The following is a 15,361-nucleotide window of genomic DNA, read 5'->3' as shown; positions in this document are numbered from 1 at the left end:
AGGGTATACAGCCTGGAACAGCCCAGCACTCCACAGTTGGTTGACTCAAGGGCCCAGTATCAGCTGGCTAGGAGAGTGAGCGGCAGAATCCTGAAGAATCCCCGTTACTGTATGGTAAGTAACCTTTGAGTCTGAGAGCACTTGTTCCCATGGATACCACTCCAGGGCTACGTCTACACGTGCACGCTACATCGAAATAGCTAATTTCGAAGTAGCGACATCGAAATAGCCTATTTCGATGAATAACGTCTACACGTCCTCCAGGGCCGGCAACGTCGATGTTCAACTTCGACGTTGCTCAGCCCAACATCGAAATAGGCACAGCGAGGGAACGTCTACACGCCAAAGTAGCACACATCGAAATAAGGGAGCCAGGCACAGCTGCAGACAGGGTCACGGGGCAGACTCAACAGCAAGTCGCTCCCTTAAAGGGCCCCTCCCAGACACACTTTCATTAAACAGTGCAAGATACACAGAGCCAACAACTAGTTGCAGACCCTGTATATGCAGCACGGACCCCCAGCTGCAGCAGCAGCAGCCAGAAGCCCTGGGCTAAGGGCTGCTGCACACGGTGACCACAGAGCCCCGCAAGGGCTGGAGAGAGAGTATCTCTCAACCCCCCAGCTGATGGCCGCCATGGAGGACCCCGCTATTTCGATGTTGCGGGACGCGGCTCGTCTACACGTCCCTACTTCGATGTTGAACGTCGAAGTAGGGCGCTATTCCCATCCCCTCATGGGGTTAGCGACTTCGACGTCTCGCTGCCTAACGTCGATTTCAACTTCGAAATAGCGCCCAACACGTGTAGCCGCGACGGGCACTATTTCGAAGTTACTGCCGCTACTTCGAAGTAGCGTGCACGTGTAGACGCAGCTCAGGTGGGCAACTAGCAGTTACCCCTCAAGGAGACGGGTGACTGACATTCTAGCTCAATGCATCTAATGAAGCAGGTCTTTGCCCGTGGAAGCTTATGCTCCAAAATATCTGTTAGTCTATAACGTGCCACAAGACTTCTTGTTGTTCTAGCTCAATAGCGACTCCAAGACAGCCCTGACATGCTGGCCTCTGACCTGCAGCTGCCACAACTGAGCAGCAGTTGGTAAATGTAGGATGAGTAGCTGCCCCACAAGCCTCAGAAACAGAGACTTCCCTGGAAAAAAAGCCACAGCTGTTGGCAGAGCCGGGGAGGGAAGAGGCGGTTTATTTAACGACCTAGGAAAGCTTAATGCAGTTTGTAACCCACTTAGCAAGTCTTTCAGAGGAACAGCCTGCCCTTTAGACTTATCGCCAAGAGCCATAAAGAGTCTGGATGATTTACAAAATTGCTTTGCTCCGGAAAGATAAAAGGACACAGCTGAAAGGAAATCCAGTGGGGGTGGGAGGGTTTAGCCTCTGCAGAGAGTAATGAGGTTTAAGGAAAAACACCAGTAAGTATTCAAAGCCACATTTGGTAAAATGCTGGATGTGTCCTGAGAGTGACCCTGTCTTTATTAAGCATAGTGCTGGGATGGCTTGTCCTCATAGCCTGTAATTTGCCCACTGAGGTAATAGTTGCTTTAACAGAGCAGGCATATAATGAGCATAACGACCTGGGTTCAAAGGGAGGGGCCATCAAAGAGAGGACCACAGCATTCAAGTCCTAGACATTACCCAAGTTCAGCTGTCCTAGAGTGACTTGCGCCGTTAAGAGGAGATGGAGCTATCCCCGCCTGTGCATTATTTCGCTACTTCTGGCCTGAGGGAGCACAAATAAGGAAGGATCAGGTGAGAGTTTAATGAACCCCTGGGCCTCATAAAAGGGTCCAGAGAGGTCATTCTGGGGCACGGAACTAGAAGGAATGAGCAGGCCCAATGGCAGGTCTGAGTCAGGCACAACAGGAGGCTGAGCACCGTACAGGAACCTGCCTGGGACCCAGGGGTCTCTAATAGAGAAGCAGGCAGAAGAAGTTTTTTTCATTTGTTGGAATCATTTAGTTTCACTTTTGTTGCCTCATAATGGGCACTTTTGTTACCTGGCCAGAGAGCTAAGCCATATTTCTAGCACTGACTTGTGTGCGGAGTTACTGAAGGAGGGAAACTGAGACAGAGTCCCTGTGGCTCCACGCTTGGCCAGCAGGGCAGGCATGTCCCATGACACCAGCTCATTAAAAATCTTTGTCGTGTGAGACAGGAAAAGGCAAATGACCTTCAGCAGGTGGGTGAGAAACTGTTCTCAGTGGTGTCAGATGGCAGAACAAGGAGCAATGGTCTGAAGCTGAAGAGGGAGAGGTGTAGGTTAGATATTAGGAAAAACTACTTCACCAGGCGGGTGGTGAAGCACTGGAATGTGTTACCGAGAGAGGTGGTGGATTCTCCATCCCTCGAAGTTTTTAAGTCCTGGCTGGATAAGGTCCTGGCTGTGATGACTTAGTGGGGGTTGATCCTGCTTGAAGCAGGGGGCTGGACTAGATGACCTCCTGAGGTCCCTTCCAGCCCTATGATTCTGTGATCCTGTGATACTGTAACCCACACACCTATGTGTGGCTAACTGTCCCATGTAGTGGTACCTAGACCACTTAACGTAGAATGAATAAGTGTCCTCTACAGCCTAAGCTAAGAGCCAACTGGCCTTTAGATCAAGTTGTAGCAGCACCTGCACTAAGCTCCAGAGATCCCAGGTTTGAGTCTGCCTGTGGGCAGTTACGCTACGCTGGTATATTGTCCAGATGAGATGTGGCAGAGTTAATTAGGAGAGCATTCCTAGAGTGGCATGTATTCCAGGGTGGCTGGAAGAGAGCAGCTGAAATGTTCTCACACACAGTCATTTCCGTTTTGAGGACAATTTATACCTCCAGATTAGTGGAACTGCTATGGGCACCTGCATGGCCCCACAATATGCTAATATATTTATGGCTGACCTGGAACAACGATTCCTCAGCTCTCGTCCCCTATTACCACTCCTCTACTTAAGATACATTGATGACATCTTTATGATTTGGTACAGAAGCTCTAGAAGAATTCCACAGAGACTTTAACAATCTACACTCCACCATCAACTTATGCCTCAATTACAACATGCAAGAGCTACATTTCCTGGACACTACAGTACTAATCAAGGCTGGCCTGATCAGTACCACATTGTATCGAAAACCTACTGATCGCTATACTTATCTACACCCTTCTAGTTTCCATCCTGCACACGTGACTAGATCCATTGTTTACAGTCAAGCTCTTAGGTACAATCGCATTTGCTCTGATCCAACTGACAGAGACCAAAAACTACAAGAACTTTACCAAATATTCATAAACCTGAATTACCCATCAGGAGAAGTAAAAAAACAAATCAACAGGGCCAGACGCATACCCAGAAACCAGCTACTCCAAGATCAGCCCAAAAAAGCCAAGAACAGAACACCACTGGTCATCACTTACAGCCCCCAACTCAGACCACTGCAAAGACCTACAACCTATTCTTAATCAGGATGCTACACTCCAGAAGGCCCTGGGTGACACGCCTGTTCTCTCCTACAGACAACCTCCCAACCTCATGAGGATCCTTACTAACAGCCACAGTCTATATCCCAGGAACACCAGTCCTGGAACCTTTCCCTGCAACAAAGCCCGCTGCCAGCTTTGTCCACATATCTTCTCTGGAAATACCATCACTGGACCTAACCAGGTTACTCACAGAATCATGGGCACTTTCTCATGCTCCTCTACTAACATCATATATGCCATCATGTGTCAACAATGCCCAGATGCTTTGTATATTGGACAGACTTCTAACTCCCTTAGACAAAGGGTCAACGGGCACAAAACAGACATTAAAACACTCCAGATCCACAAACCAGTTAGTCAACATTTTAATGGAATGGGCCATTCTGTCAATGACCTCAAGGTATGCGTGTTACTGAAAAGAAATTATCGCTCCTTTGTAGAAACAGAAGCGGACGAATTGACATTTATATTCAAATTCGGAACATTAACACATGGTTTAAATCGAGATGTGAACTTTCTGAGTCACTATAGGGGCTCGTCTGCATACTTAACTCAGTCTAATTCTTGATCTTCCCCCCGACCCCTCCACTCTCTGATTTGCTCACCTTGATTATTTTTTTCTGATTTGTCCTCCTTGCTTACTGTTTTTGGTTCTCTGTGTCTTAAATATTGAGTCTGTTCTGGTCTGGATATGGTCTGAAGAAGTGGGTCTGTCCCACGAAAGCTCACCTAATAAACTATTTTGCTAGTCTTTAAAGTGCTACTTGACTGCTTTTTGTTCAGATCACACCAAGGAACTCTGCTGTGGAACTTGATATGGTTTTCCAGGAGAGGCTTTTCTATTCTGCATCCCACCTTGTACAGCATCCGGACACTTGCCCAGAACGCTTCGCCAGCCAGCCTCCGTGCTGTCACTGGCAGAGTTGCCAGGACTCAGTACCATTGCAGAACTTGGCTCTGCCAAATAAATTCCAGTAGGTTCGTTAGCAGAAGAAGGGGTCTGACAGATTGGTGCCTCGACTGATCTGCCCAGGCTGGAGCTATCATCATCCCAGGTGCATCTTCCAGAGGGAATTAGCAAAATGGAAGGGAAGGCAACAGGCAGGTTGTCTTCCCCAAAAACCAAAACTGCATCTGCCCTAGAGCTCTTCCGGGAGCAGAGCTCCAGGCTCTTCATGTTCTCATAGCTAGCAAACAGCTCTCTCGGGAGAACACCCTCGGTTAGGAATATCTCATATTTCAGCTAGTGGCCATGAGTGGTGGAGCTTGTTCTGCACAAGTGATCAACAGATGGGCCTGAATACCTTGCAAGACAGAGGACTCTCCAGCTGACCTGCTGTAGAATGCACCAGTCCCAACGTGTTCTGCCTTCTTGATCTCACTCTCCCCTGATGTCTCTTCAGTGCCTAGCTGCTGCACTGGCCATCAGGGTGAGTCGTGATGCCACCATGCAGAGGTACAATAGAAAATTAATATAAGAGATATTAAATGGATTTAAAAACTGGCTGCCTGCCAGGTCTCACAGAGTAAGTTTAAACAGGGAATTATTACTGGAAATGCACCTGCCCGGTGCAGTCCTGCAGGGAGCAGTCCTGGGTCTTAACACCATTTCACATTTTTACTGAGGACTTGGAAAAGAACATAGTATCATCACCCAAAAAGTGTGCAGATGAACAGAAGCTGAGAAAGTTGTACATAATGAAAAGGAAAGGTCACTGATTGCAAACTAAGCTGCAACAGCAACACAGTTTTAATACTTCTGACTGCAGCTGTGTATGTGTGGGACCACGGAATGTTGGCCTTACTTACGCAACAGGAGACTCCATGCTGTGGAGGAGGGACCCCGAAAAAGCTTTGACCCCTTTGCAATCTCTTCCAAGAAAGAATCAAATTTATCAGATAACCAGGCTGAACTGGGCTCCCGTCTAAACTGAAGAGAATGTGTGGCGAGGGTCTGTAAGTTAGAACATAAGAATGGCCATACTGGATCAGACCAATGGTCCATCTAGCCCAGTGTCCTGTCTGCCAACAGAGGCCAATGCCTGATGCCCCAGAGCGAGTGAACAGAACAGGGAATCACCAAAGCGATCCCTCTCCTGACATCCATTTCCAACCTCTGACAAACAGAGGCCAGGGACACCACTCCTACCATCCCTCAGTTCTTCCCTGACTTAGCTAAACTAACGGGAAAAAGACTGGGTCTCAGAGTAAGAGCCTTCTACAGATCCAGGAATGGATATTTTACATGCCCAGTCACTGAACCACACAGAATACAGGCTACAGATTTCTGTTTCACCAGCAGCTGATGAGATCAGTAGCTCTTAGCCCAACCCTGGGCTGGAATCCCACCAGCTGGGGAGGTTCCCAGACTGTGTTTGGTGGTGGATTTCTGAAGCATTTGACAGAATAGAGCTGTTATCATTTTTCAAGAGTCAAGGTGACAAACTGCATACTCTGGCCACATAACGAAGACTGAGAACTCATCTCTGATAGAAGACCACAGGGGAACGTGTTCTAATGCGTTTATTGACATATAGAACAGCAAACGCTTGAATTTTATATCTGAATATGTGTAACAGAGGGAAAAGTCTGTACAAGGAACATGAGTAGATGCTGTCTAGTAACCTGCATTTAAAAGTTATTCATGGTACTCCAAATAATATTTACTATATTTTACATTGCTTATATGATTTTTCCTGTGCATTAAAGGTTTGATTTACTCAGAGAATGTACGGTACTGCTCTCTTTGAAGTTGACTGGAAACATTTAACACATACTTCTCAAGGCATTACACACAATAGCCCTGAAGTTTAATTCTGTCCAATGCTTTAAAGACTGAGCCTTGGCTGATGATTCAGCAAAGAGTGAAGCTGAGAAGAAGGGTTACACAGAATACTTGCTCAACATCCTCCTACCAAAACAAAAAAGCAGTCCTGTAGCACCTTAAAGACTAACAATATTATTTATTAGGTGATGAGCTGTCATGGGACAGACCCATCTTCAGATCTGGAGAATCCTGAATCAGGATTTCTGGAAGTCAGGCCACTTTCACTTAGCTACCAATGTATGGATTCAGGAGTGTAACTTTAGGGATCCAGGCTGGAAAATGTTGGGCCCTAAAAGTACATTGGCTTCATATTCAGTTTGTATTTAATGTCTTTGATTATTTTAGGTAGACCAACAATCAGTCATCTGCAAAATGGAAGTCTTTAGAAAAGGCATGATGCATTAGAGCCTCATTGTGCAAGCTCAGTACTCTAGAAAAGCACAAACTGTTCTAATGCATTTACACTAACATGCCAATGTTACATGTTCAGAACTGCAGAAATACTCAACTCACTTCTTCCAACCTGGATTCTTTTTCCTTATCATCAAGGATTGCTGTCCCCGGAAGCTTAATTTCCCATTTCTAGGTTAACCCATTTCTGAGTGATGGGAGTACATGTTTCAGTTGGAATGGATGGGAGAAGATGAATAAAATTTAATAACTATTCACACAAACACAAAGGCTGGGTCTACACTACAGAGCTTTGTCAACAGAAGTTACTGTCAGGGCATATTACCTGATGGAACCTTTGTCGACAGAACACGTCCATGCCTAATAGAGGCACCCCCATCAACAGAGAGAGGCCAGACTACCCTGACCTCTGTCGACAGAACAGCCAACTGGAAGCTCTGCCAACAGGGCAGCCAGGTGAACCGAAAGCCCTCTCTGTCAAAAGAGGGCACCCCAGAGCATCTACACTATTTTTTTTTTTGTTGACAGAGGGATTATGCCTTGTCTGAACTCTTCTGAGAAAACTGCTGTAGTGTGGATGTTCCACAAGTTTTCTCGAGAAAACTCTGAAGTGTAGACACGGCCAAAAACAGCTTAACTGATGTTAAACTTTCAAGGAAAAAAAAAAAAAAGAAAAGCTTCCTTGGGATCAGACAAAGCAGAAAAATCTGGCCCAAAGGGAGTCTGAGAAAGTTGTGAGCAATGGTTACAAAAAGATGAGTTAGAATGAAAATATTTTGAGTCTAGTGCGGTATCTCCCAAAGGCCTGTTAGGATCTTTTGGTACAAACACAAAAAGAGCTCTAGTTCCTGCATGGAGCAACTTACAACGTGTACCTCAGCCCAGGTATACATATATAAGGCTGTGTAGTTGTTATGAAGCTACACAACAACCTTTTCAGTGAAAGACAGTAATGTCTTACAGAAATGTCAGAATAAGGAAGACAAGGACAGTATACACAGAACAAGTCCTGATGAGTGACTGACCTTTAGTTTTTCCTAGAACATCTGTACTGTGTTGTCCATTTAAAGCTTAGATGTGCCTATTTGCCTTTAGTACATAATTTAGAACTACAGCTTTTATAACCAGTGTGACATATGTGTTACTTTTCCAGCATTAACCCAGTCTGTAAGACTCCAGCATCTAAGGAATAACAGCTATAAACAATTTAGTAACAGTATGAATTATACAGTTTGAGTCTGCTAGAGATTGTTAGACTTTAGAGACAGGACTGACGTGTAAAACCAAAGTGTATTTGGATGAAAGGGACAGTTGCTGTGAAAGTTACAGCCTACTCTTGTTCCTCTTCTTGCATCTATAGTTTGTGAAGCCAAACGTGCAATTAGTATCCCACAGCCATTCACAGTAAGTAACTGTAGTGAGGCTGCTGCTTATTATAGCAATAGGACAAATCCATTAATAAGAGAATGTGAGTTTCCTGTTTGACACAAACAAGATCAGTTGTGAAGTGTTCTGCCGCAGCTGTGCTTTGTTTTTCATGTATAACACAGAAGAGGTATTATAATGAAATCATTTCTGTTCAGCAAGAGATTCCGTACAGCCCAATCTGTGCCTCTCAGAATCTCTATTTTTTTTTTTTTCAATTCACTGCCTGAAAATTTATTGAAAAGTGGGAAAGCTTCTCTAATAGTTTAGGAATAAAGGACCACACAAAGCTTCACGGTTCCTCTCGATACCAGCCAATTTGTGACTGCATATGTCTGCTCTTCACACAGTTTAACTTAAGCTGCTACCACATACAATTATGCTCCCCAGCAGCCATCCTGATGAAAAGGGTTTCCTGATTAAGAGGGTCCTGATTAAGTGGAGTGAGCGCACTGCATGGCAGCTAGGGCCATTCAGGGACAGTAACAAAAATCTTTCAGAACAAGATTTTGTGAGATTCCTATACTGAGGTTAATTACACGTGAACTCGTTTTCTGAATCAGCTCTGCTTTCTGGCACTCCCCATTACATAGAAACACACATCTCCACCAGGTGGAAGCATTACAGGGATGATCACTTGGACTACTTACCGGACAGCATAAGTCATGCGGTCAGGCCGGATCGCTCTCAGCATGCACAGCCGCTGCAGAGCTGACTTGTTCTTCCATTCCTGAGGGAACTTCTCCTTTTCAGGGCATTCAGATTCTACAAATTTCTTCCACCGTTTGGCAGAGCCCTCGATATCTCGATCCAAGTTCCGGAATTCCTCCATCGATGACAGGCTCTGGAAAAGGGCAGAGAACCCCTTTAGGACAGAAATACTAGGTAGCCTTGTAAATTGTTTCTTGCAGCTACTTGATGCTACAGTTTTACCATTCTGGAATAATTAAAATCAAAACCAAGCAGCTAGGGTCCTGGGTTCTGTTCCCCATTCACTCACTTCCCTGTTGCCAATCAGCTAGTCTCCCTATGGCTCAGGTCCAGCCATCTGTACAGTACCTTATCTCAGAGGTGTGCTGTGAAGCGTACTTAATTAGGCCGTGATTCAAGAAGGCGCCCAACTCATGACAACTCTTGAGCATATACTTAACCTTACACCAACGAGACTTTCACGTGTGGTTAAGCACTGTCTTGACTCAAGTCCCTGATTAATAGGTACAAGTGCAGGAGTTGCTTGGATTCACAGAGCCATAGCGTTAGAAGGGATCACAAAGGTCATCAAGGATGATTTAACTCTGAAAAGACAAAGTCTATTACGCATCAGCCCAAAACAAAGTCTGGGCATCCCTTGGAACTACAGGGAAGTCCAGAATAAGAACTTTAATGCTCAGAGCCACTGCTAATCACTATGGGCTACACCCTGAGAGCTGCTGAGCAGCTATACCTGCCGAGCAGCTATACCTGCCGTTTACGCCATAAGTAATATAATTTGTCAGCCCCAAGTGCAATAAGCACTGAACCAACAAAACAGCCAGGGCACCTTCACACAGGCCACCAGAAGACATTTTGATGTTTTGGCAAGCATGACTCCCTGCCCATCTATGCAGGATTCCTGAGGTGTTTGCACATGGCAATGCATCCTCTTTGGGAATGTTCAATCAGCTCTTTGAGCCTGCAGAAAGCAGGGCCTGCGAGATCTCTCATGGCCCACACAGGGTTCTGAGGGCACAAAGGGTTCATAACCCCAATGATCTTTCAGCTCCTTCCTCAAGAAGCTTGAATCGAGACTCCCGGGGTAGGTGGGGAGAGAGAGGCAGCCATGTTGAAGAAGCGTAGGGAGTTGGGGCAGGACTGGTTTTCTCCTGTGAGAACTGACCCATGGATTCCCACTCTGCAGATTAGCAAGTGGCAGGGAGTAACAGCTACTCAGTTTTACTTCCCGCCCCATCTCTCGGTCCCACCACTTCCACCTGTCTCCTCAAAAACGTGTCTGTAGCAGACATCAAAGTCTCAGATTACACGCAGGACCCCATGCCAGCTTCCTCTGCCACCTCGCCTTTGGGACCCGAGGCCTGAGGCAAGGAGATCATCTCGGGGGGAAAATCGGTCTGGCACCTGGACAGCAGGAGGCAGGGAAGCAGCCCCAGAGGGACGGGCCCAGCCCACGTCTGCAGCGGTGCAGACACTGTCAAACACTGCTGAGCTTTGCGAAGAGCAGCCAAAAGGCCAGAAGCGGGGGCGCACCGGGGGGAGAGTTCCCAGCTTGCGGCCAGACAGAACTGAGAGGCAGTTAGGACCACACCTGCTCTTTTACCAAGTAACATCTCCCAGGGTGGCACAGGGGGATGGTGGGGGTGGGTGGGGGAGAGGGCGCTTGTGTTCCAGACAAGCCAGAGCCATGGCCAGCACGTTAACCCAGCTGTGGGAATTGGTGCCAGGCACTCCCTGGTGAGCACCCTCCCACAGGAGCACGCACAGCAAAGGGCGGGATTTGGCACAAGTGGTTACTTTCTCCACACTTCAGAGCTGTGCCTGGCTTTGCCACCGTCACAGAGCTACACCCCTCCTCTGACTCTGCAGACGATATGCACTTCCTCTCTAGTGACCCGGAGCTGCACGCCTTTACAGGCTGCCTCATGGGGTCCTGCCTGGAAACCAACTGTTGCCTCCCTCCTCAGCCTTGCCTGTGATGCCCACGCCTGTACTCTAAACAGGGACACCCGGGGTCGGTGGGGGGGGGAGCGACCCCCACCCCATCCACTACAGAAGTGGTGCCCATAGGCCACCGTGACTGAAATATGATCACCACAAGATGGAGTTGGGTGTGGAGACAAACTCCACAGAGCATCTGCCCCCAATAAACAGTTCAAATATGCTCGCGTTCACAGGTCCAAGTGCCAGGCAAGAGATACGCATTCCCCGGTAGGCTGCTCCTCAGTGACAGGGACATAAATGGCTAGGCCTGGAGGTTGTGGACCGAGCACCGGCAAGAGACGCTGAGGGTGATACTTGGCAGACAACGAGTCTGTGAGCAATGCCCTTCTGGCATTAACCACCTCAAAAAGACGAATCTTAACACTGCGATGAGAGTCAGGAAGGAATCGGACTAGCCCCAGCACTGAGCACCTCAATGATTGCAGCCAGCTGGAGGCTCCAGAACTCCATCCTCATCAAACCATACGATGTCAAATATAGCTGTAATCTCTCTTTCTACCCCCAAACACACTGGCCCTCAGTCCCCACATTCTCTCTCTCTCTCTCTCTCTCTCTCTGCTTGTCCACCTTCTCACATGGGTGCCCACTGTACCCAAGCACTTCCAAATGCTGTACTACATCGTTTTTCCCAGAAGGCAGAAGGAGATTGAATAGTGCTGAAGAGACGGAAGAGGTACCACCCCTCAAGCTGTGAAACGCAGCCCTTCGGCACCAACAGGCTATGACAGCATCTAGGAGGGTCTGTGGAGAATAACTTCTTGAAGTTAAGCTGCTGGGGCTGTGGAGAGAGACAATGTAATAACCAAGCTGAGATGCGGCCAGTAGAACAGGGCAACTGCTCCTTCTCTTGCAGAGGTGCTGCAGCATTGTTACAAGTTGCAGGTCTGAAGGCCTTGAATTTGCATTTCAGCTTAAGGGTGGCCCCTCCAGGAGCACAGTAATGCACAGGAAGTGCATTACAGCAATGCATCAGTTACCTCAGGGAGTAGAATTATACCCACTGAGTCACCAGCACAATTTGCTGTATCGTTATCGTTTTCATCAGACGTCCCATACTCCACTCACAAGCGGGTCCAATGCTGACGTTAAGAGGCTGAAGATCTGTGAACTGCACATATTCAAACATGCAAAGTAAAGTCCTGCCCAGCCCTTGCTGTAGCAAACACAAGGGGCACTCCAACCTTGTCCTTTGGGACAAAATTCCAATTTTCCATCACAAGCCAATTCAGTTTTTTTTTTCACATTGTGTCCTTTATGTGCAGTGTCTCAGAGTCGATCTGAGGGCAGAGAGACAGGAAGAGCTTTACTCAGGGACAAGGACGTGACAGGATTGCTCAGAGGGCTGAGAAACTCCAGGCACTGGGGCAGCAACCTCACACAATGCCTCACTGGGCTGCTACCTCTAGGGCAGGGGTCAGCAACGCCCCCACCCCGGCACAGGTGCCAAGAGTGGCTCATGAGCCGATTTTCATCGGTATGGCAGGAGGGAGCTCAACTCCTCCCCATCTTCCTCAGGCAGCCGAGAGCTGGCTCAAAGCCAGGCCACCTGTGGATTTGCAAAAGACCAGCCAATGCTACCAGTCACCACCACAAGTAGTAATGCTCTGCATCTGCATTTGTTTGTTAATGGAGCTGTAGTAAGTAGGACTATTTGTGACTTTAAAAAGAATCACCGGCTCTCGGACCGTACACAGAGTTCAAAAGGACAAATTGTGGTGCACTGCCTCGAAAAAGATTCCTGTCCCCTGCTCTAGGGGATGAGCTGAGTGTTTTATGCATAAGAACATTAAAAGTTTGCTGTCATTGTTACTTTGCAGAACTTATCTTCCAGTGCCTGATACACGACCATAGTCTTTGTGTGTTTATCGGAGAGAATACTTATTCTTATCGCTGAATGCCAGCATTTTCAAGGACACTATAAAGTTAAATCTGTCCCAAAAATGTAAGGCCAGGTCTACACTGGCCACAGAAGATTGAACATTTAGGCACGATCTTCCAGGGCACCATTTTGCACACATGCAAAATGGTGCGTTCTTGGGTCAATGTCAACGCCAGAACTCCTTGCGACCCACGAGAATTAAGGAATGTCAACAGGAGGAGCACTCCCATCGACATTCTGCAGTGAAAACAGGGACCAAAGCTGACAGCTGCAAAATCAATTTTAGGTACTCAATTGGTGTATCTAAAATTGTATAGCAGTCATCAAGAGTCCCTATAAGTGTAGACATACCCTAAGTGTTGCCAAAAGAAATTTTTACAAAACCTAAGACAAGTAGAAATGGGTCCATAGATTATTTTTTTTAAGTTGTAAAGCAATGAGTTTTAAAAAACAAACCAAACGACTTTCTCCGTGTACACTTTCAACCCAGACACTACCGCAACGTTCTGTTGCATCAGAAGCCAAAAGTGAAAGTGACAAGTCTGTTTTCTATGTCCCACCCCAGGTCAATATTATAAACAAGTAAAACAGAATCAAGAGAAAACACAGTGTTGCCATCCCCATATATTTAAACATTATGAAGTGTCCCCTCCCCCACCCCAAATCCCAAGACTTCTTTAAAAATGTATGAGTTGTATGTAATAAAATGTGGGGTCTTGTCATAGGCCTGCTGCTTTTTGACCCCGTTGTGTTCACTTGGTTTCACGCTTTCAAGCTGTTCTCCCTAGCCATGAGAACTGAAAACTTCAAAGCAGAAGCTGAGGAATTCACCTCATCCCAGGCTTCCAGCCTCTGGGTTTTTGAGACCCCCGCCCAGTGCCATAAGACTCACGACAGAGGTGTGAAAACTAGAGTGATTTGCAACCCACCTGCAGTGTGAACAACCCAAGTTGTTATTGGTGAGCTGAGTGAGCTTTTATAAAGTCTGCTGATTTTAACCTGAGATTGCTCCTTCGCAGTCGCTATTTTGTGCCCAGCTCCTTCGAACAGTTGTGCAGAGAAACTGCAGAGGCTGTCAGCACAGAGACCTGTGCTTTCTGGGATTATGTTTACGGAAAGATCCAATACCACAAAGGTGAGGAGAAAGCAACCAGGAACACAAATGTTTGTAATTTATTTATGGTTTATATAGGCTCTATAGATGTGTTATTTATCCTGGCAAAATTCGGTAATTTGTCAGGTGAAGAAAAGTCTTATGTTGCTCATCATTACAGTTATTATTGTGCTGGAGTGTTCCACCATAGTAATGGACCCTGCATAAATGAGTAACACAAACAGCCCTAGAGAGCTGCCAGTCGAAGATGTAAACAGGGCAGGACAGATGAATAAACAGACAAATGAGGACGACAAGGGTATGATGGACACAGCTGTATTTGTGTGAGTTGTGGCCACCAGCCTCGCCAAGGCCAGGCAGTCACGATTTATAGGTGTCTTGGGAAAGGTGGAGATTAAGGAAGACAAACTGACAGCTTTGGGACTGTTGACAAGTAACATTTTCTGAGAGACAGCACACAGCATGGGCTTTGAAAACATCCAGGGTCCTGGCTAGCTGTAACTGCTGCCAATGGCAAATGAAATACTTTCACTGGGTGCAACAGAGGTCTATCTGCACTCTGGGGATGTCCCTTTCTATTCCAAAGGTTCAAACTCTGCATGTAACTCTTTGCCATAGCACTATTCCACCAACAGGAGAGAAATGCAGCATCCTCAGTCGAAATAAGAGAAAGACTCCCCACCCACTGTGCACCCCATCATGTGTTCAGAGTCGTCCTTGGGGAAGAACACACAGCCCATTCATTACGGTCCTTGTTCACACTATTACAATGCGGCAAAACCAGAACTGATGAGTCATAGGTCAGTGTTTGATCTCCTACTGACTAGCTGGACATTGCACAGCTCTCCTTACGATTGAACGGCTAGCGGGGTCACCAAGTACCTCAAAGTCTTCTCTCCTGGGCCTGTGGCACATAACTGTCTCCTGGTGGCTGCAATACTTTGTCTAATTTCAGTTCTTGATGTTAATCTGTGGGTGCTGGGTGGTGGTGGTGGCCTGTCATATTCACGGGTTCTGACTAGATGACTTCCAGCCTTAGAACCAATGACCTTATACCTCTGGTATGCATTAGAAGGGCCTGTCTTCCTGAAAATAAACATGTTTTTCCTTTTCCCTCCTCCATTTGCTGTGGATTTGCTTGTGGCTCCTCAGGGAAGCCAGCATCTTCAGAGTCCAGGATACACAGCTCCCCAGAGGATGGTAAAGCCATACCGACGTCCAGCAGAGATTGATAAATTGGGACATGCTGGAAGCTGACACATTGGCAAATGAACTTTCCATTTGAATAATGTTAACTAATAGGATTAAAGAATGATGGATTATTTGCCATCTTACCAGACTAGGTTTGTTTTGTATTATTTATTTGCCGGGGGTGGTGTTTTTTGTTTAGTCACACTACCTGAATTATTCAGCTCAGGAGTACAAGACTAATGAAGGTAAAAATATAGACATGATGCGTTTGTCAAACTTCAATCAGCACTCAACACAAGAGGTACATTTTAATCATCCTCGC

General features: G+C 46.6%; 1 protein-coding gene across 1 annotated transcript in view; it reads right to left on the bottom strand.

Moving 5' to 3' along the window:
- The window catches only part of DNAH9 (dynein axonemal heavy chain 9), a 240,318-nt gene that overhangs the window by 34,641 nt on the left and 190,316 nt on the right, over window positions 1-15,361 (bottom strand). The window contains exon 59 of the mRNA XM_075014992.1: window positions 8,791-8,984. Within this exon, the coding sequence (XP_074871093.1) occupies window positions 8,791-8,984 (194 nt within the window). The remainder of the gene's footprint in view (window positions 1-8,790; window positions 8,985-15,361) is intronic.

This window comes from Carettochelys insculpta, chromosome 20, assembly GCF_033958435.1.
Source record: "Carettochelys insculpta isolate YL-2023 chromosome 20, ASM3395843v1, whole genome shotgun sequence".
Lineage (NCBI taxonomy): Eukaryota > Metazoa > Chordata > Testudines > Carettochelyidae > Carettochelys > Carettochelys insculpta.
The sequence above is the reverse complement of the archived record's forward strand: the minus strand, read 5'-3'. Positions and strand labels throughout refer to the sequence as shown.